The following is a 22,807-nucleotide window of genomic DNA, read 5'->3' as shown; positions in this document are numbered from 1 at the left end:
GTGTCCCTCCTCGTCTCCATGGTGATAGCGTCCGACGCCGACGCCGCGAAGAGGAAGAGTGTTTTCGAATTGCGGACACACTGAGAAGGTAAGAGAGAGAGAGTGTGTGTGTGTCTGACCGCAGTAACACGTGCCAGTGCCAGAAGTCTGGTTCGGGGTGGAAGGAATGGGATGAGGGATGGCGTTGTTAGAGTCATTCACAGTCGCCATTGTTTTGATGCACAAGAAATTAAAAGTTAACCCCCCCCCCCCCAAAAAAAAAAAAAAAACATACTAAGGTGATACATTTTGGTTAAAGGGGGGTGGGATGTTCGCAGAGGATCCCTAAACGTTAAGAGGCTTAGTGTAAACAAAACAATTTACCAATTCAGTTCTAAAATGCAGTGGAATGCGTTCTTGGAGTTCTAACCTTAAGTCAAACAAAACATAGAAAAGGAAATAAAATGATACCTTTTTTATTGGACAAACAATACATTTTTTGATTAGCTTTCGAAGGTAACCCTGCTTCTTCAGAAATAAGCACATGCTGATAAATATGTACAGTGCACTCCATTTAAGTGCATGTCGGATAAGCGCGTGCTCTGTTTAACTGCATGCCGTACTTCGGTCCCGTTTTTGCCACCATCAATTTCTGTGGGGATAAATTTTGGTTTAGCGCACCACTGATAAGTGCAAGATTCACTTATATGTATGGTTCAAGACCGCTCCAATGCAGGAAAGACTCCGCATAAGTGCGCGCACGGAATATGGAAGCCAATTGGTGCGTGACAACCAACAAGATTTCATATTCCCCTTTAACTGCCACAGGCAGAATAAGCGAAAGAATGTTGTTAGAGCGTACACTGGGGTCATCATCGCCGCGGCGTAACTAAGACTTTAACACTGGCGGAACGAATAGAAGTTCTTAAAAAATTAGAAAACAAAGAAAGTCAAGCATCTATTGCTAAAGAATATGGTGTCAATTCCAGTCAAATTTCATGTGTCTTGAAGCAGAAAGACCAGCTTCTGGAAGACTGGCAAAACAATACAAATCCACAACGGAAACGAAAACAGGCGGGAAAAGCTGAGGAGGTAGAAGATGCTCTTCTTGGTGATTTTCTCAAGTCAGGAGCAGACAGTTTCCTGTCAGTGGTCCACTGCTTATGGAGAAAGCTAACCAGCTAGCTGAAAGTCTTGGACTAACTGAATTCAAAGCTACTGTTGGATGGTTGGAAAGATGGAAGGAGAGGAACAGCATAAAATTCAAGAAACAGCATGGCGAGAAACAAGACGCTGATGACTTTGGTGCTGAAAATTGGGTTGTTTCAGATCTTCCTACCATCTTGAACGAGTTTGCACCTTGTGAAATTTTCAATGCTGATGAAAACGGTCTCTACTGGCGAACGATTCCTGATGGAACACTTGCAGTCACACATGCCGAAACTACTGGAGGTAAAACGTCGAAGGATCGACTGACGATCCTCCTTTGCTGCAATATGAATGGGAGTGAGAAGTTGGAACCCCTCATCATTGGAAAGAGCAAACATCCCCGTTGCTTCAAGAAAGTTAAGCGACTTCCTGTGTCATACGAGGCTAACGCAAATTCATGGATGATGGGAGAAATTTGGAAGCAGTGGCTAAAGAAGTTAGACACTAGAATGCGGGCACAAAAGCGTCAGATTTTGCTACTTTGTGATAATTGTGCTGCACACAGGGATGATGTCAGGCTGTCTAACATCAAGGTGGTCTTCCTGCCACCAAACACTACCTCTCTGATCCAACCTATGGATCAGGGTATAATAGCCAATTTCAAACAACATTATCGGGCTCTTGTGCTACATCGTCTGATGAGCGTTATGGATGACCAGACTGGCAAGGATAAACATGCTGTTGAACTGGCTCGTAATCTATCACTGTTGGATTCCCTACATATGCAGAAAGAAGCCTGGAATCATGTTACACAGGCAACCATTGTGAACTGCTACAAGCGGGCAAGCTTTGTTAAGGATGTGGAGCGGGATGAAACAGAACAGATGCAGCTGTTGCAAACGTGTCAGATGAACCAGTTATTGACATCCCAGCCAGTGTTACTGAAGAGGAGTTTCATCGCTATGTAGCTGTTGATTACGATCTACAAACAGCTGACGACAGCATTGATGTCGAGATATGCGCCTACACGCGGTTAACAACAGCTGATAATGAAACAGAGGATGAAATGAGCAGCGAGGCACATGCTGACGAAATTCAACAACCTGTCACTTTTGCAAGAGTCCTGGAGAGTCTCAACACCATGCGGGCCTATCTGGAGGCCACTGGATGTCAGTGCTATGACAGTTTTTACCACCTGGCAGCCATAGTCTATGGAACTCACAGATCCAATAGTGACAGAGGACTATAACTGATTACTTCAAGTAAGCCTAACGTCAGTTAACGACTGTATACTGTATGTATAATAATAAACAGTACTGTACATATGTTTATCAGATGTCAAGCTTCTTTCGGTCACAACGGTTAAGTGCACACTCCGGTTAACTGCATGCATTTCTTTGGTCCCAGACCCTTGCACTTAAGCGGATTGCACTGTATATGTAAGTGAAGCACAAAAGCATTCCAATGACAGTCTCACAGGAAAAGAGTGGGGTTGGTTAGGTGTGAAACAGGTGAGCTGGGTGGATGAGAGACAGGGAGAGATGGACTGTAGATAAGAGGGTGACAAGGTATTAGAATTTTATGGTTTATAATGGGCTAGATATTTATCAACATTTGCTTATTTCTGATCTAAAGAAGGGTTACCTTCGAAAGCTAACCAAAAAATGTATTTAGTCCAATAAAAAAAGGTATCATCTTATTTTCTTTTCTCTGTTTTGTTTTATTTCTATTTATTACCTTTAAAAGTGGACTAGCACGGCTACCACATCACTCTACTCAACCTTAACTCTGAAATGCTAGTTTCGAAATATATTTAGTAATCTGGTTAAATATATCACTAATGTAATTATTATTGTTTATCAAGTTGACTAACTGTGCAGTAACACTATAATTTTGCTGAGGAAAGCAGCCTTATAGGTGCTGACAGGACCAACGTGGGTTGTCATGGGATGAGGAGATTGTGTTTAATTTTATTTGCCACTGGCCTCTGTACCTGTTCTCAGAGGGGTCTGGCACAGTCAGAGTGTGAAGCTAGTGGGGGGGGGGTCAGTGCTAGCCCTTCAGAGATATTTTCATCCTGAGAACCTCCACAATGCTTTGAAAAAGATGGCTCCTACCTAGAACCTGTGAGCTGGAACCAGGTTTCAGCACACCCTCACCAGCTAGGATGATTGCTATCACTTTGCTTACATCTTGGCCCTGCTGTTATCTTTGGGACTTCCTTCTTAGGTCTTCTTTTATGTTTTTTTTTTCTTTCTCTCCCTCTTTGTATAATTGAACTGTTTTGTTGGGGGGATTATTGTTTGTTTTTCTGTTTTACAATAAAAGGCGTAAACCTTTTATTATGGTCTATGTGTATTTTAATCCTCTTTAACATTTAGGAAATATTGGCATGGTAATTGGTATAATTATTGTGCCAAAGTAATACATAAACTGAGAAGAATTAAGAACTGCCAAATTTCCCAGTACAAGGAGTGAGATGTTTTGGTCAGTCCTGTTTTTGAACTTATATTCCAAAGCAGTGTGTAGTCCCATATTTTGCCCATAGCAATCATTTCTGTGGGTGCCACACTGCATCATGATATAGGAGCCAGCTGTATGGATGCTTCAGCACCCTCAGTATTGAGCATACTCCTTAACTGAAGAGCTTCTGCCTGACTAGCCGGAGAACAACCATTCTCGAGGGCAGATTGCTGCAGGCTTCCCCCTGGACCCCCCAGGGTGGTGCCAAGGTCGTCCACATGGAATACAATGAGGAGCAAAAGGCGAGAGCACATCCACAAAGGCCACGGTGACAGTCTCAGCATTAGCGGTGGTGAGAACATCCCACTGGATTTGAGCGACAGAAAAGAGGAGAGTCATGAGAGGATGTGACAGGGTGGTAGCAGCGGTGGATCACCTAATCAGATTCAACATGGGAGACACCAGCTAGAGTGCTTACTGGACAGTGCATCACCATGGGGGCTGCAGGACAACAATCCTACATGACGGGGTGCTGCCACAAAATAACACCTCCCAAACATACACGCCCCTCACAACAAATGTCAAGACAACTACCTACCAGAACGGAATAAATAAACATGGGAAAACAAGTCTCAAGTCCTTGAATTCTCAACCAGATCACCTCCACCTCTCCTTCCCTTAGTCCATTCTCTCAACCCTCGCAACCCCTGCCTCCTTTTCTTCCTTTTCCAAAATCACTGAAGAAACTACACATCTTATTTCCTCCTCGAAACCAACTACCTGTTCCTCTGATCCTATTCCCACCCATCTACTTAACACTATCTCTCCTACTGTCATCCCTTTTATCTGTCATATCCTCAATCTTTCACTGTCCACTGCGACTGTTCCTGATGTCTTCAAGCATGCCGTAGTCACACCACTCCTTAAAAAACCTTCATTGGACCCTACCTGTCCTTCCAACTATCGCCCCATCTCCCTCCTCCCTTTCCTATCCAAGTTTCTTGAACGTGCTATTCACCGCCGTTGCCTTGACTTTCTTTCATCTCAAGCTATTCTTGATCCACTTCAATCTGGCTTTTGCCCCCTTCATTCAACTGAAACAGCACTTGCTAAAGTCTCCAATGATCTGTTCCTGGCCAGATCCAAAGGTCTCTATTCTATACTCATCCTTCTCGATCTATCTACTGCTTTTGACACTGTTGATCACAGCCTACTCCTTGATACGCTGTCCTCACTTGGATTTCAGGGCTCTGTTCTTTCCTGGTTTTCTTCTTATTTCTCCCAGCGTACCTTTAGCGTATACTCTAGTGGATCCTCCTCTACTTCTATCCCACTGTCAGTTGGTGTACCTCAGGGATCTGTCCTGGGACCTCTTCTTTTCTCCATCTATACTTCTTCCCTTGGTACTCTGATCTCATCCCATGGTTTTCAGTATCATCTTTACGCTGATGACTCCCAGATTTACCTCTCCACACCAGAAATCTCAGCAGGAATTCAGGCCAAAGTATCAGCCTGCCTGTCTGACATTGCTGCCTGGATGTCTCAGCGCCATCTGAAACTAAACATGACCAAGACTGAGCTTCTCATCTTTCCCCCTAAACCAACCTCTCCTCCTCCCCCATTCTCTATTTCCGTGGATAACACTCTCATCCTTCCTGTCTCATCAGCTCGTAACCTTGGGGTCATCTTCGACTCCTCCCTCTCCTTCTCTGCACATATTCAGCAGACTGCTAAAACCTGTCATTTCTTACTCTATAATATCAGCAAAATTCGCCCTTTCCTTTCTGAGCACACTACCAGAACCCTCATCCACACTCTTATCACCTCTCGCTTAGACTATTGCAACATGCTTCTGACAGGTCTCCCACTTAGCCATCTCTCTCCTCTTCAATCTGTTCAAAATTCTGCTGCACGACTAATATTCTGCCAGTGTCGTTTTGTTCATATTAGCTTTCTCCTTAAGTCTCTTCACTGGCTTCCTATCCGTTTCCGCATACAGTTCAAACTCCTCTTATTGTCCTATAAGTGCATTCACTCTTCAGCTTCTCAGTACCTCTCCACTCTCATCTCTCCCTACATTCCTCCCCGGGAACTCCGTTCACTGAGTAAATCTCTCTTATCTGCACCCTTCTCCTCCACTGCTAACTCCAGACTCCGTTCCTTTTATCTTGCTGCACCATATGCCTGGAATAGACTTCCTAAGCCGGTACGTCAAGCTCCATCTCTGGCCGTCTTCAAATCTAAGCTAAAAGCCCACCTTTTTGATGCTGCTTTTAACTCCTAACCCTTATTCACTTTGTTCAGAACCCTTATTTTATCATCCTCACTTTAATATTCCCTTATCTCTTGTTTGTTCTGCCTGTCTGTCCAAATTAGATTGTAAGCTCTGTCAAGCAGGGACTGTCTCTTCATGTTCAAGTGTACAACGCTGCGTACGTCTAGTAGCGCTTTAGAAATGATAAGTAGTAGTAGTAGTATAACCACAGCCTGACCTACCGCACACACCCCAACACATTTAACCATGACTAATGTAAGAACATGGTTGCTCTACAATATATTAATTGCAGGGATTACTGGGCTGCAAGCTACCTCACCATCTGAATGGAACAAACTCCCTGTACACGTGTCAGATAGGCAATGACCCCACTATCAAATGGAAGGACCAAATAAAAACCCATACAAAAAAACGGAACAAAATACACTAACAACAACAAGATAAATTTAAAAAAAACAATCAAAAGGACCACAACCACAAACAAGATAGAGCACAAAGACAATTACAAACAAACTAACCAAAACTACACACGATGCACACTTTCCTATTCAAATAGGGTATATAAACATAAAATCAGCCATCAACAAAACAACAGTAATCAGAGACTGGATTGAAATAGAACAACTAGGATTACTGTTCATAACAGAAACGCTGCACCTAAAAGATGATCCTGCACTACTTAACCTATGTCCACCAGACTACAAAATAATACATGTCAACATAACCAAAAAGAAAGGAGTTGGAGTTGCACTAATATACAAAACCATCTTCACAATAGAACCTGTGGAGGGGCATAATCGAAAGGGGTGCCCAAGTTTTCCTGAGGATGTCCTCGCAGGACGCCCCAGTGAAGGGACGGGGAAACCCTTATTATCGAAACAAGATGGGCGTCCATCGTTCGTTTCTATAATAGAGTCGGGGATGCCCAAATCTGGAAATTTAGGTCATCCTTAGAGATGGTCGTCCCTGATTTTCGGTGATAATGGAAACCGAGGATGCCCATCTCAGAAATGACCAAATCCAAGCCATTTGGTCGTGGGAGGAGCCAGCATTCGTAGTGTATTGGTCCCCCTCACATGCCAGGACACCAACTGGGCACCCTAGGGGGCACTGCAGTGGACTTCAGAAATTGCTCCCAGGTGCATAGCTCCCTTACCTTGTGTGCTAAGCCCCCCAAACCCACTCTCCACAACTGTACACCACTACCTAAGGGGTGAAGGGGGGCACCTACATGTGTGTACAGTGGGTTTCTGGTAGGTTTTGAAGGGCTCATTTGCCACCACAAGTGTTACAGGTGGGGGGGTGGGCCTGGGTCTGCCTGCCAGAAGTGCACTGCACCCACTAAAACTGCTTCAGGGACCTGCATACTGCTGTCATGGAGCTGGGTATGACATTTGAGGCTGGCAAAAAATATTTAAAAAGTTTTTTTTTTTAGGGTGGGAGGGGGTTGGTGACCACTGGAGGAGTAAGGGGAGGTCATCCTTGATTTCCTCCGGTGGTCATCTGGTCAGTTTAGGCTTGGTCGTAACAAAAAAAGGACCAAGTAAAGTCGCCCAAGTGTTCGTCAGGGACACCCTTCTTTTTTCCATTATCGGCCGAGGACGCCCATGTGTTAAGCACGCCCCAGTCCCGCCATCGCTACGCTTCCGACACACCCCTGTGAACTTTGGTCGTCCCCGCGACGGAAAGCGGTTGAGGACGCCCAAAATCAGCTTTCGATTATGCCGATTTGGGCGACGCTGGGAGAAGGACGCCCATCTCCCAATTTGTGTTGAAAGATGGGCGCCCTTCTCTTTCGAAAATAAGCCTGATAGTTGCACAATTACTCTCTGAAATCAAAATTTTAGCATTCAAAATCACCGACACAACACTATGCTGCATATTATTTTACAAACCACCAGGCAGTTGAGCAAATTCCCAAGATGACTTCATGGATTTCGTATCAAATATCTGCATTAACTTCTCCAACATCCTCCTACTAGGCAATATCAATCTACATCTTGAAAAACATCAAGACCCCCATACCAAGGCCCTAATAAATGTCCTTAACCAATGGAACCTCGAAATAGCACAAGCTACTATATCCCATGCAAAAGGTCATCTACTAGACATACTAGCCCACAGATTCTCAACCAACAATAACCATATACTAGAAAATTACAAATGGGAAAAGGTGATATGGTTTGATCACAGCAAGCTCACACTCAATCTGCAGTGGAGGAAGAACGTTAAGACCAGGGAATGTGGAACACATCACACTTTTAACACCAGAGGAAAGGTGGATAACCAAAACTTCTGGACAACAGTGTTGAATGACTGAACAAACGTATCAGCTAACAGCAAACACTTCATGAGAAACTGGGATGAACTAAGTGAAAACATACTGAGCAAAACAGCACCACTTAAAATGAAAACAAGAAGTAAAAAACAACCACAACCTTGGTTCAACAACAAAATACTGGAAATGAAAAAAGATGCAGGAAACTGGAAAGAAAATGGTCCAAAAACAAAAACCTGTCTACCTTGGCATTAGCAGTGGACACCATGAGATCGATCTCCAGAGTCCCCTACTTGCTGCAGAACTGGCAAAATGCCTCCGCTGCCAGTTCCCACTCTGCTGAGTCGAGACGATGATGGCTGATAAACTCAGCCTTCATGTTGCTCTGACCAACAATGTGGGCTGCCGACAAGAGAAATAAATGATGCTCTGCACATTCCAGAATGCCGGTTGCCTCCGCGCCAACGATCTGCTCTGTATGCCGCCGTTGCGGTTGATGTAAGCCACCACTTTTGTATTGTCTGAGAGGATCAGGACCGTTTTACTCTCTAGTGTCGTCCGGAAGGCCAGAAAGGCTTTGAGTATGGCCCTCAACTCCAACTGATTGATGGACCACTCCACTTCCGTTTCTGACCAACGACCCTGCGCGCAGTGGTGGAGGCAATGAGCCTCTCAAAAGACTGGCATCCGTCACTACAACTAACCACTACCAACGGCATCCCCCACCACATAAGTACAAAAGTAATGCCACACTGGGAAAAGACCAAGGGTCCATCGAGCCCAGCATCCTGTCCATGACAGCGGCCAATCCAGGCCAAGGGCACCTGGCAAGCTTCCCAAATGTACAAACATTCTATACATGTTATTCCTGGAAATGTGGATTTTTCCCAAGTCCATTTACTAGTGGTTTATGTACTTGTCCTTTAGGAAACCATCTAACCACCAACTCATGCTGTGCCATGCCCTCAGAAGCCAAGGCAGACGCTGCTGATACTTCAGAGACATTGAGGACCACCGGTCCAGTAACGCATGCTACAATGGCTTGTGAGCCCTCTCCCACAGTACTACCTCCAGGGTGGTCGCCATTGAGCCCAGCACCTGCATATAGTCCCATGCGCAGGGCCAAGGAAGGCGCAACAACCCGTGCACCTGACTCAGGAGCTTCAGTCTCTTGCCCTCTGGCAGGAAAATGCACCCTCATGCTGTATTGAAGTGGACCCCCAGATATTCCAGCGATTGAGAGAGAGTCAGATGATTCTTCGCAAAACTGATCATCCAGCCGAGAGACTGGAGAACTTCAATGACACAGGTGGTGGCTAGTCGAATCTCCTATTCCGAATCTGCTCAGATCAGCCAACTGTCAAGATAAGGATGTACTCCGACACCTTGTCTCCATAGCCGCCACCACCATGACTTTGGAAAAGGTGTGTGGCACCATGGCCAGTCCAAACGGCAAAGTTCGGAACTGGAAGTTTTAACCCAGGACCACCAAGCGCAGAAATAGTTGACGAGGGCACCATAGCTAACTCTTTCAGGTTGACAGTAGAGCTGACTTTTTCAGGCTGACACTACAACTGACTCCTTTAGGTTAGCAACACAGACAACTTTACCAGATGACTGTTCCAGGTTGTAAATATAGTTGACACTCTCAGTTTGAATCCAGCTGATTTTTTTCTGGTTACAAACTGGCTGACCTCTGTTTGCAAAACAACTGACCCCGTCAGGTCAGGTAGTCGGTGTAGTTAATTCTGCTAGATGATCAATGCAATTTGACACTGTCAGGTGGTTCAAACAGCTGACTCATTCAGGTAGATATTACTCTTGCAAATTGTTAATACAACTGATCCCTTTCAGCTGGTAATACTGCCAATTGCACCAGGCTGTCATTACAGCCAATAGTCTCAGGCCATCTTTGCAGCTGATTGTCTCACATTATTGATAAAATTGACTTCTTAAATAAGCTCTTAAAGATGCATCTTTCAGATAGTAGTCCAGCTTACATTACCAAAGAGCAGAGGAGGCAAAATTATAAGTTACAACCCAATCCATATTTCCAAGATGAAACAGAACTGACATTTCCAGGGTGGCATACAGCCAAAGTACTTCTAATAAATAAATAATTTACTGGAAAAGTGTTCTTCTGAAATTTGTGATCCCGTGAAACACGGTTCCTCATGAGCCACTCTAGAAACTTCCCAAGAATGACCTCAGGTGCCAGCTGGAGAAATAACCAAGGCCTGACTGCTCTTGCCAAATCTGTGGCTGAAGGAAGAAGCAGTTATCAGTCCATTTAAGACTGGAGCATCAGATCGCAACAGTTTCATGAGAAAGATGGGGTTCCAGAAGCATTTAAGGCAGAATACCTGAACTCATTTGGGTCCAGCTGCCCATAGAGCAAACATGTTGAGCATTACGCCAAAAACTGAACATCGTAAGGCTGCAGAAAGAACACAATCCAGAACTTGACCAAGTCATACATCCCTCCAAATACAGCTAATAGGCAGCACAAGAACGAAGCATCTTTCTAATTCTGAGGCCTCCCAGAAATATGCAAAACATAGCATGAATACACCCTTCAGTATCAAATATTGTGGCTTAGTAGGCTTTGGAGCGTTTAATATAGCACAAGAAATGTGCTTGCACCTTTTTATTTAAGAAGCTCAAAATAAATGTCTAAAAAGTGCATTGTGGTATACAAGAAGTGCAAACCTAGAGGAACACTCGTGACACTTAAGCATTAGATTGGGATGTTGTATCTTCCCGCCTCCAGTGAGAAACCCTTCAGAAAAAACAGCCCAAGAATTACCTCAGGCACACCAGCCAACTCAAAACTTGAGCTTGGTGTTCTGACCTAAACAGCTCTCAGAGTGCTGTTCCCAACAGTAGAGAGCTGTGATTGGATCCCTGTCTCACCGGACCAAACTGCTTTGACAGAAATACCTGCAGGGTTACTCAGCCAACAACTTCCTGAGAGATCTCAGAAGCAGAAGCAGTAAACTGAAAACAGGTGCTCTGAAATGAACTTTAAGTAAGACACTTCAGAACTAGAAACTGCGGCTGTGGATCTGAGCTCCCTTGGAAGTAGTCAGTTCCTCCATTGAGATTATCTTATTCATACTGGTATCATAAACATTTACCTTCAGAAAACAGCATGTTGGGGGGGGGTGGGGGGTGGAAAGAGGAAACTCAAATTCTTCCTAGTTAGCCCAGCTTCAAAGAAACTTCTCAGTGTCACAAACGCCTAGCCACCTGCCAGGGGTTACCCTGTAGCCACTTAGAGGGTCTATTCCCAGCACAGCTCAAGTCCGCCTGCACCTGCTGCTCGTGCTGTACACTAGCACCACCCTCCCATCAATTGGGTCATAACTGCCTCTGGGCGAGTGTCCCGCTCTCCAATTATCCTCAGTGATTTCTAGAGAAGTGGAACCACACTCCCAGTGGTCCCACAGTTCCCAGAAAGCACTCACAGACCCAACACAGAAACCACCAGGATTCTTTATCAGTTCAGACAAACAGGGCAAACAACAATTATGTTTATTCTCTTAAAAAATATTGAGCAGTAGAACAAAATAGTGCAGTTGGCAAACAGTAACAGGTAACTGAAATGTGGATCAATTATAACACTAACTAAACACTTGCATACTGCCTAGAAAGTACCTGGGGAGATCAGGACATATATCTGTTCCCAGAGCTTCAGCAAAAGAGATCTCTCTCTCTCCGTCTCCCGGGCTGAAGCAACAGCCAGCATCTGCTGTGTAATTTCAAAACTCCAGGCCAATCAGAGCCCAGAACAGTCAAGTATCAAATAAATACTGGTTACATCACTAAAGGTACTTCCTATTATCTATGTGCCAAATAAAAGAAAGAGCTCAGTCCTGTGTAACAGCTTTAAGCATAACTACTATTACTACTACTACTTATCATTTCTATAGCGCTACCGGACGTACGCAGCGCTTCACACTTGAACATGGAGAGACAGTCCCTGCTCGATAGAGCTTACAATCTAATTATGACAGACAGACAGGACAAGTAAGGGATAAGGGTTAGGACAGACAGGACATATCAGGGATAGGGGACAGTTGAAGCGTTAGGTTTAGGTTTAGGAGTCAAAAGCAGCATCGAAGAGGTGGGTTTTTAGCCTAGATTTGAAGATGGCCAGAGATGAGGCTTGGCGTACCAGCTCAGGAAGTTTATACCAGGCATACGGTGCAGCAAGATAGACGGAACGGAGTCTGGAGTTAGCGGTGGAGAAGGGTGCAGAAGAGAGCTTTCCCGGGGAGGAGTGTAGGGAGAGATGAGAGTGGAGAGGTACTGAGGAGCTGCAGAGTGAATGCATTTGTAAGTCAGTAAGAGGAATTTGAACTGAATGCGGAAATGGATAGGGAGCCAATGAAGTGACTTGAGGAGAGGCTAATATGAGCATAACGACACTGGCAGAATATTAGTCGTGCAGCAGAATTTTGAACAGATTGAAGAGGAGAGAGATGGCTCAGTGGGAGACCTGTGAGAAGCATGCACCATTTGCTGGCCAAACTAGAGAAACACTCTTCAGAATTAATTTAGGCAGGAAAATATCCAATACATTTTACAGGCTTAAAACACACTGTTTCTTGACACTCAATTATCTTTTTTTTTTTTAATTAGAGCTCATATTCCAAAACAGGGACCTGACTACTCTACTGACTTCTAGTTTTCCAACTGGATCAAGAGCTGCATAGACAAACCATCCAGGAGTAGTATGGTCTGTCTATTCCATGTTCTGGAGTCAGAGAAAAACTGAGCATTCTGTGACTGCACAGTACCGTTAAGGAATGAATCACAGAGGACTATTTTGTTTCTGGACTGGTACAGTAAGGATGCTAAGAAAGAGACTTTTTTTTTTTTTTTTTTTAACTGTGGTGCTTATTTTAGAAGCACTATTTGTATTGTAGATGTGTGTAAACTGTACATTTTAGATGTGTTGCATAAACATCTAAATATCAATTTTAAAAGCCAGGATATAGATATCTAAAACTCTAAAATGTTCATATGGTGAGGAGGCATGGTCTGGGTATGTTTTGGGTGGGTCTGGGGTGGGCAACAAAATAAACATGTAGGCCTCTTTTCAGAAGGCGAATGAATGTCTATGTCCAAAAACATCAACATCAGGATTTACACCTGCTACCTTGAACATCTGGGTTTCAGAAAGGTACTCATATTGTGCAGCACTCCATTGGAGGGAGATGAGAAGGTCACCCCCCCCCCCCTTAATCCCCCAGTGGTTGTTGTCCCCCACAAAAGTGAAACTGGCAGAGACTGCCGGGTTCTGTACATAAGTAATGCCATACTGGGAAAAGACCAAGGGTCCATCGAGCCCAGCATCCTGTCCACGACAGCGGCCAATCCAGGCCAAGGGCACCTGGCAAGCTTCCCAAACGTACAAACATTCTATACATGTTATTCCTGGAATTTTGGATTTTTCCAAGTCCGTTTAGTAGCGGTTTATGGACTTGTCCTTTAGGAAACCGTCCAACCCCTTTTTAAACTCTGCTAAGCTAACCGCCTTCACCACTTTCTCCGGCAACGAATTCCAGAGTTTAATTACACGTTGGGTGAAGAAAACTTTTCTCCGATTTGTTTTAAATTTACTACACTGTAGTTTCATCGCATGCCCCCTAGTCCTAGTATTTTTGGAAAGCATGAACAGACGCTTCACATCCACCTGTTCCACTCCACTCATTATTTTATATACCTCTATCATGTCTCCCCTCAGCCGTCTCTTCTCCAAGCTGTATAGCCCTAGCCTCCTTTTTTTTTTTAGTTTTTTATTTATAGTTTTTCCATAACCTCATAACATCAACATTAATCTGGTACTTGTCACAAAGTGAATAATTTTTGGAATGATTGCGTATTACATTTCCATTGCTCTTCAGCTATTAACATCATTTTGCTAATCCCCATCTCCCCCCCTCCCCTCCCCCCTCCCCCCCCCCCCCTGCTTCCCTTATCAGCAGTCTCTTTGTCCTTGTATGTTCACTGATGCTGCCGACCAGGTAAGATAGGATTCCCATATCTTTTGGTGTTGTGCCAATCTTCCATTGTTCATCGCTGTGAGCTTAGACATCAATTGTATGTATTTCAGCTTTTCCTGTACCACCAAAATGTCAGGCAGGCTAGGTTTCTTCCATGACACCACCAGCACTAATTTACCTGCCACGAACACCTGTGTGGCAAACTTATGCACATGTGGTGGAATTGCCGGTGGTTTGAAGTGAAGTAGGCAACATTCTGCCTTCAGCTGATAATGTGCAGCAGTCACTAAATTTAAATAGTCCACAATTGTCTTCCAATATCTCTGTGCATGTACACATGACCACCATATATGGTACATATCACCCTCACTTCCACATTCCCGCCAGCATTGGGAGGAGCCCGACCCAAACATCCTGACCAAGCGACTTGGGGTGTGGTACCAACCATATAAGATCTTATGCCCATTTTCTACCATAGCGCTAGAGATTGATACTCTAAGTAGAGATTTAAGCGCCCTTTTCCATTGTGTTGAATCATACATAGTCCCTATTGCTATCTCCCATTTTTGTGTATATTGTTCTACTGGGTTTTCACGGGCCAAGAGGGCTTTATATATTCTAGATATACCTCCCTTGTTCCCCCCACTTGTCATTCCTTTTTCTAATTGTGTCTCGGCCAACTCAAGTTCTTCTCTCGCTTTGCATTTAATAAAGTTCTGTACCTGGTGGTAATGAAAGGCCTGTATGGGGGAAAGCCCATGTTCCTGACATAACTGCGAGTACGATGGGATCTCGCCCTCTTCACACATTTGTCCCAAAGCATACAATCCCATTTCCTCCCATTCCTTGTACACAGTGTTTAAAGTTCCTGAGCCAAACTGGGGGGCGTATCTAAGATATGTATGCTTGAAATATTTTCGTTCAGGGAAAAATTGTTCTCTGACCTTATACCAGATTTTTAACGGCCCCTGTAAAAGAGGGGGACTTTTCTTAATCAGGCCTCGCAAAGTGTGTTTTGGTAACCATGGTATGGCCCTAAGTGGGTATGGCTCCAGCCAACTTTGTTCTATGTCTATCCAGATTTTCCCTGAGTTCTGGGACCAAATTGCTAAGATTCGTAAGTGGGCTGCAGTGTAGTACTCTTGGAATGATGGGACTCCCATGCCCCCCCTCTCTCGGAATTGGTACATCATTTCTCGCCTTACCCGGGGCGAGCCCTAGCCTCCTTAGTCTTTCTTCATAGGGAAGTCGTCCCATCCCCGCTATCATTTTAGTCGCCCTTCGCTGCACCTTTTCCAATTCTACTATATCTTTCTTGAGATGCGGCGACCAGAATTGAACACAATACTCAAGGTGCGGTCGCACCATGGAGCGATACAACGGCATTATAACATCCTCACACCTGTTTTCCATACCTTTCCTAATAATACCCAACATTCTATTCGCTTTCTTAGCCGCAGCAGCACACTGAGCAGAAGGTTTCAGTGTGTTATCGACGACGACACCCAGATCCCTTTCTTGGTCCGTAACTCCTAACGTGGAACCTTGTAGCTATAATTCGGGTTCTTTTTCCCACATGCATCACCTTGCACTTGCTCACATTAAACATCATCTGCCATTTAGCCACCCAGTCTCCCAGTCTCGTAAGGTCCTCTTGTAATTTTTCACAATCCTGTCGTGATTTAAGGACTTTGAATAACTTTGTGTCATCAGCAAATTTAATTACCTCGCTAGTTACTCCCATCTCTAAATCATTTATAAATATATTAAAAAGCAGCGGTCCTAGCACGGACCCCTGAGGAACCCCACTAACTACCCTTCTCCATTGTGAATACTGCCCATTTAACCCCACTCTCTGTTTCCTATCCTTCAACCAGTTTTTAATCCACAATAGGACATTTCCTCCTATCCCATGACCCTCCAATTTCCTCTGTAGCCTTTCATGAGGTACCTTGTCAAACGCCTTTTGAAAATCCTCAAACGCCTTTTGAAAACGCCTTCTGTGATAGCTTTGGGAAAAATAAATGTCTGTTTCTAAACTGGCTGATATAAATGTTTATGTGCTAGCTATTAAAGTACATTCGCCTGAGATACAGAAGCACAAATGGTCTTGTCTGTTTAGCACCTTGCCTGATTGTGACATTGTTTCCTGCCAATAGATGCCATAAAATCTCTTAAGTTCTGAATCAATTGAAGGCTGAGTTTTCATCCTAATAGCTTCTGCAATTTGCAGTTAAGTTTTCTGCTTTTTAAGAGGTTTTCATGGACTTTCTGACCAGAAGAGCCACTTTTCATCAGTGACCATCAGGAGAAGTATTGACAGCAGCTGATGTTTTTCCCAGTTAATAGCATTTCTTTGATTTCTTTCAGAAAGCTTGAGAGGATACCAGGTGGTAGTCATAGATTTTATCTTTCCTTCCATCATGTCAACTCAGGAGACTAGAGGAGCTGTTCCAAAGGGAACAGGGTTTTGGAACACTGGTAGACCTGCACCATACAGCAAGGAAACCCAAGAGCTACTGAAAGGTAAGTACTGCATTTGAAAGAATGAGCACAAGCCCGCTAAACCCAGTAAGAGTGTAGTCATGTTTCACATCTACTGATTCTGGTCTGGGAACCCAGACACATGCAGCCATGGGAAAAATTGTGATTTATTGCCTCAGGCTCAGATACTGAGGGAAATAAAGTTCTTGCATAACACTTTAAAGTCAGCTGCTGGTGATGTGTGAACTGTCAGAGAAGGACTAGGAGCAGTTTCCAGGCAAATTACAGAGCTTACAAGCAAGTACAGGAAACAAGTGTGTCTGGGCTAGAAGAGGTTTATATGTGGTGGCCATAGGTGGTCGGTGGCCCAACTGTTTGGGGAGGCTAAAGGGGGCGGGGTTAGGAGTGGGGCCAGGGGTGGAGCTTAAATCCATAATTGTCTGATAACACGCAGAAAAAATAAATAAATAAAAAGTTACAATTAATACCTTTTATTAAATTTAGATATTAGATATGTATCATATGTCAAAGAATAAAGTGGTTGCTCAAAGCATATTCTAACCACAATCGCTCAACTGCAAAACACTATGCACAACTTTGTCCAAAAACACACTCAGAACCTTACTGTGCCATAAATATTACATTGGGCAGACCTAATACACCAATATACAGTACCACCCATACGGAAAATGCAGACCGTCAGCAATATGAAACAAGGGATCATATCATCACAATTCTCATGTAGAGCCACAAAACACCCTAATTCATGTTTAATGTGGGATAAAATGCCATAAATAAGTAAATAAATATAAACTTTTAATGTTGAGCACCTGATTCTCAAAGTGGACATATTCCAAACACCATAATGAAAATAAAATGATCTTTTCTACCTTTGTTGTCTGATTACTTTTTCTGATCATGCTGGCCCAGTATCCATTCTGCTGCTATCTGTCCTCAGTGCAGGTCAGGAAGTCATCCTCGTTAAATATCTCCCTGGCAACCCAGGACACCTCCAGCCAACCCCCCCCCCTGCTTTCCCAGCAGTAAGGTAAACAAACCATAAACCAATTTCTACAATTGCTAGAGGGCTTTCACTGTAGCTCCTGCTGTGAGGATGGAGGTAAATCAACAATTTAATCCCCTCAGAGCAGCTGGACTCCACAGCTGATCCATTCTGCTTCAGCAGGGGGAAGGCTTAGCCTCTCCAAGCCTCTTATACCGGGCACCTATGGTGGTGGCTAATAACTCCACTGAGCACAAAGTTGAGGGCTTCAAGAAAATGTGTTGGAGCCCAGTAGCTTTCTCACACAATTCATAAAGTTTAGTACTCTGTTTTGTGATGTTTTGCTATTACCTGCCAAAAATTATTTTATTAAGAAGGCTCATTGTGTTAAGCTCATTACCTTTTTTCCCTGCCCTAAATCTGCCCTTTTACCACCCACATTTTATGCTCCTAAATTTAAACATTTAGAGAAATTTGGAGCATAACTTTAGTTACTCAAGGAAGCCAATTTAAGAGCATAAATCCTTTGAATATTGGGTGCTAAGTGTTTATTGGCTAAACCCAGGAAAATGCCACATCTCCTAGTACTGTCTCACACCTTGCCTTGGATCCTTCACTGTTTTCATGGTTTTCAGTGCTGATGACGCCTCAGCTGCATAGATATATAGAGTGCAATCCGCTTAAGTGCAAGGGTCTGGGACCAAAGAAATGCATGCAGTTAACCGGAGCATTCACTTAACCGTTGTGACCCAAAGAAACTTGACATCTGATAAACATATGTACAGTACTGTTTATTATTATACATACAGTATACAGTCTCCGTTAACTGACGGTAGGCTTACTTGAAGTAATCAGTTATAGTCCTCTGTACACTATTGGGTCTGTGAGTTCCATAGACTATCCTGCTTATTTTCGAAAGAGAAAAACGCCTATAGTGCGACCTAAATCGGGAGATAGACGTTTATCTCGCAAAGGCGCCCAAATCAGTATAATCGAAAGCCGATTTTGGGCGTTTCCAACTGCACTTCGTCGCGGAAACGAATAAAGTTGACGGGGGCGTGGTGGAGGCGGAACTGAGGAGAGATGGGCGTCTTTAGCTGATAATCGAAAAAAAAGGCGTTTTTACCGCGATTTTGGGTCACTTTTTTTGGACCCTTTTTTTTCACAAACAAGTCCCAAAAAAGTGCCCCAACTGCCCAGATGACCACTGGAGGGAATCGGAAATGACCTCCCCGGACTCCCCCAGTGGTCACTAACCCCCTCCCACCAAAAAAACCCCACTTTACAAACTTTTTTTCCAGCCTGTATGCCAGCCTCAAATGCTGTACCCACCTCCATTACAGCAGAATGTGTTCGATCCTGTCACAGCCTTTCCCTGGGTCAGATGTGGCTCTCGGGTGCAGTACAGGGTCACATCAGTATTGCATTGTGGTGTGTGTAGGGTATTGGGCTCCGTGATTTCATTAGCTTGTGTTACAGTCTCATGATGTTGGTAGTTGGTAGGCTCTTCTCCCATGGTGCTTTTCCCCCCTGCCTACTGGGTCAGAGTGTGCCCTGTTGTGTTTCCTGTTGTAGTCCATGCTTTAGTGGCCATTTTTGTAAGCCAGTTTTAGTTCCCTTTCCTATGTTAGCCACTTTTACAGAACTTAGTTCTTACCTTGAATGTGGCTGAAAGAGGGCATTGTACACCATTCTGCCAGCTCTGACCTACTGCTCATCTCAGTACCAGGGAGACTTGTTGCCAGTGGGGCACAACCTCTATTCTGCAGTTAACTGTGAGTAAACGTGCTTATTCCAATAAAGGACGTTTTCGGAGAGATTAGTCTTCAGGTGTCAACTGGTGTGGCAATGTTATACAGCAGCAACAAGTCCTAGAGGCTTGCGTGTATGCAGGTCCCTGGAGCACTTTTAGTGCGTACCGCAGTGCACTTCAGCCAGGTGGTCCCAGGCCCATCCCCCCCCCCCACCTGTAACACTTGTGCTGGTAAATGGGAGGCCTCCAAAACCCACTGTACCCACATGTAGGTGCCCCCTTCACCCCTAAGAGCTATGGTAGTGTTGTACTTTGTGGGTAGTGGGTTTTGGGGGAGGGGGGTTGGGAGCTCAGCACCCGTGGTAAGGGAGCTTTGCATGTGGGAGCTTTTTCTGAAGTCCACCGCACTGACCTAGGATGCCCAGTTGGTGTCCTGGCATATCAGGGGGGCCAGTGTACTACCAATCCTGGCCCCTCCCACGACCAAATGGCTCGGATTAGGACGTTTTTGAGCTGGGCGTTTTTAGTTTCCATTATCGCTTAAAAAAACAAACGCCCAGCTCAAAAATGTCCATTTTTTTCGAAACTACGGTTCGGCCCGCCCCTTCACGGACCCGTTCTCGGAGATAAACGCCCATGGAGATAAGCGTTTCCGTTCGATTATGCCCCTCCACGTCTGTCAGATGGTAAAAACTGTCATAGCACTGACATCCAGTGGTCTCCAGATAGGTCCGCACGGTGTTGAGACTCTCCAGCGCTCTTGCAAAAGTGACAGGCGGAGGTTGTTGAATTTCGTCAGCATGTGCCTCGCTGCTCATTTCGTCCTCTGTTTCATCATCAGCCGTTGTTGCCTTTGTGTAGGCGCATATCTCGACATCAGTGCTGTCTTCAGCTGTTTGTAGATCGTAATCAACAGCTACGTAGTGATGAAACTCCTCTTCAGTAACACTGGCTGGGATGTCAATAACCTGTTCATCTGACGTGTTTGCAACAGCTGCATGTTTCATCCCTCTCCACATCCTTAACAAAGCTTGCCCGCTTGTAGCAGTTCACAATGGTTGCCTGTGTAATATGATTCCAGGCTTCTTTCTGCATATGTAGGGAATCCAACAGTGATAGATTACGAGCCAGTTCAAAAGCACATTTATCCTTGCCAGTCTGGTCATCCATGCTCATCAGATGACGTAGCATAGGAGCCCAATAATGTTTTTTGAAATTGGCTATTATGCCCTGATCCATAGGTTGGATCAGAGAGGTAGTGTTTGGTAGCAGGAAGACCACCTTGACGTTAGACAGTCTGACATCATCCCTATGTGCAGCACAATTATCACAAAGCAGCAAAATCTGACACTTTTGTGCCCGCATTCTAGTGTCTAACTTCTTTAGCCACTGCTTCCAATGACGAGGAGTTCCAACTTCGCACTCCCATCCATATTGCAGCGAAGGAGGATCGTCAGTCGATCCTTCGACGTTTTACCTCCAGTAGTTTCAGCATGTTTGAATGCAAGTGTTCCATCAGGAATCGCTCGCCAGTAGAGACAGTTTTCATCAGCATTGAAAATGTCACGAGGTGCAAACTCGTTCAAGATGGTAGGAAGATCTGAAACAACCCAATTTTCAGCACCAAAGTCATCAGCGTCTTGTTTCTCGCCATGCTGTTTCTTGAATTTTATGCTGTTCCTCTCCTTCCATCTTTCCAACCATCCAACAGTGGCTTTGAATTCATTTAGTCTAAGACTAGCTGGTTAGCTTTCTCCATAAGCAGTGGACCACTGACAGGAAACTGTCTGCTCCTGACTCGAGAAAACCACCGAAGAAGAGCATATTCTACCTCCTCAGCTTTTCTCGCCCGTTTTCGATTCCGTTGTGGATTTGTATTGTTTTGCCAGTCTTCCAGAAGCTGGTCTTTCTGCTTCAAGACACATGAAATTTGACTGGGATTGACACCATATTCTTTAGCAATAGATGCTTGACTTTGTTTGTTTTCTAATTTTTTAAGAACTTCTATTCGTTCAACCAGTGTTAAAATCTTACAATTCCGCCGCGATGACGACGACCCCAGTGTACGCTCTAACAACATTCTTTCACTTATTCTGCCTGTGGCAGTTAAAGGGGCGGTAAATTTGAAATCTCGTTGGTTGTCATGCACCAATCGGCTTCCATATTCCATGCACGAGCTTATGCGGAGTCTTTCCTGCAGAGGAGCGGTCTTGAACCATACATATAAGCGAATCTTGCACTTATCAGTGGTGCGCTAAACCGAAGTTTGTCCCCATAGAAATTGATGGTGCCAAAAACGGGACCGAAGTACGGCATGCAGTTAAACAGAGCATGCGCTTATCCGACGTGCACGTAACTGGAGTGCACTGTATATTTGATTCCACTGGAAAAGGTACCCAATAATGGCACCTTTGACTTGATAAACAGTGGTTTTGTGTACTCTTTAAAAGAACCCCTAATTAACTGGAATGTCAACACCTAAATATACAATTTATAAACACCTAAGAATAGAAGCTCTATCTATGAGTGTTATGCAGTGTGATATAGATGGAGCAAAGATTAATGCATGGAACTATTATGGAATTTTAAACCAATAACTGCTCTGGCCGATTTGCATGGTCTTCAGAAGTGTGCAGAGCTCTGTTTAGTTTCCTGTGTCATTTGTAGGAATTTTCCTTTTGTTTAGTTTTTTTAAAAACTTTGGGGGTTTTCTTGGGGGGAGGGAGGAGCAATGTTATTAATATTGCACACTATTCGCAAAAAGTGCACATTATTTTTCAAAAATAATGTGTGTGCTATTGAAAAAGAGTAGGTATTTTGCAGAGTGCACACTCTTCTCGACACAGGAAAAAAAATTCAGTTTTTTTTCCCTGTCATTATGGGCTAAAATGGCATTAAAAATTGAATGCACATCTTTAATGGTTTTCATGGTGGGGTATTTGTAAATGCTGTTTAATCAGCAAGACTCATGCATTGTGAATGTTTGCATCTGCTCAAATATATAGCTATGGACTTATATGGTATGATCCATGTAAGGGCAACATGTTCTACAGAGAAAATGTTTCTGTTAACATCAGGATTGGTTGATTATAGAGGGACAGTATGAAATCTTGGTTATTAAAATCTGATTTAGTTAATGTAAGGCAATGCTGTCCAAAGGATTATAAGTGAGATTGGTCATGTAGGAGTTATAAAACAGGAGTACTCTTTTATAGAAAATCATTAAGTTTTAAATTAGTTTTTACAGAATCTACTGATATTGCTGAAATTTTAATGGTTGAAAGTACCTCATTGCCTTTTGTCTTTTGTACTGCTCCCCCAGGAAAACTATTGTCGGATTACTCCCTTTGCTAGAGTTTTTATCAGGTCTGAAGATAGATTTGAATAAAACTTGTATTCTTGGTGATTTTAA

At 43.9% G+C, this 22,807-nt stretch overlaps 1 protein-coding gene across 2 annotated transcripts in view; it reads left to right on the top strand.

Moving 5' to 3' along the window:
• The first annotated feature begins 25 nt into the window (after positions 1-25).
• Positions 26-22,807, top strand: part of C1H22orf23 (chromosome 1 C22orf23 homolog) — a 137,922-nt gene continuing 115,140 nt past the window's right edge. The window contains exons 1-2 of one of the 2 annotated variants that reach the window (XM_030208181.1): positions 26-88; positions 16,526-16,681. In XM_030208181.1, coding sequence (XP_030064041.1) covers positions 16,579-16,681 — 103 coding nt within the window. In that variant the 5' untranslated portion in view covers positions 26-88; positions 16,526-16,578. The remainder of the gene's footprint in view (positions 89-16,525; positions 16,682-22,807) is intronic. The other variant, XM_030208172.1, reaches the window with a different exon arrangement.

Source organism: Microcaecilia unicolor, chromosome 1, assembly GCF_901765095.1.
Source record: "Microcaecilia unicolor chromosome 1, aMicUni1.1, whole genome shotgun sequence".
In the NCBI taxonomy this organism is placed as follows: domain Eukaryota; kingdom Metazoa; phylum Chordata; class Amphibia; order Gymnophiona; family Siphonopidae; genus Microcaecilia; species Microcaecilia unicolor.
The sequence above is the reverse complement of the archived record's forward strand: the minus strand, read 5'-3'. Positions and strand labels throughout refer to the sequence as shown.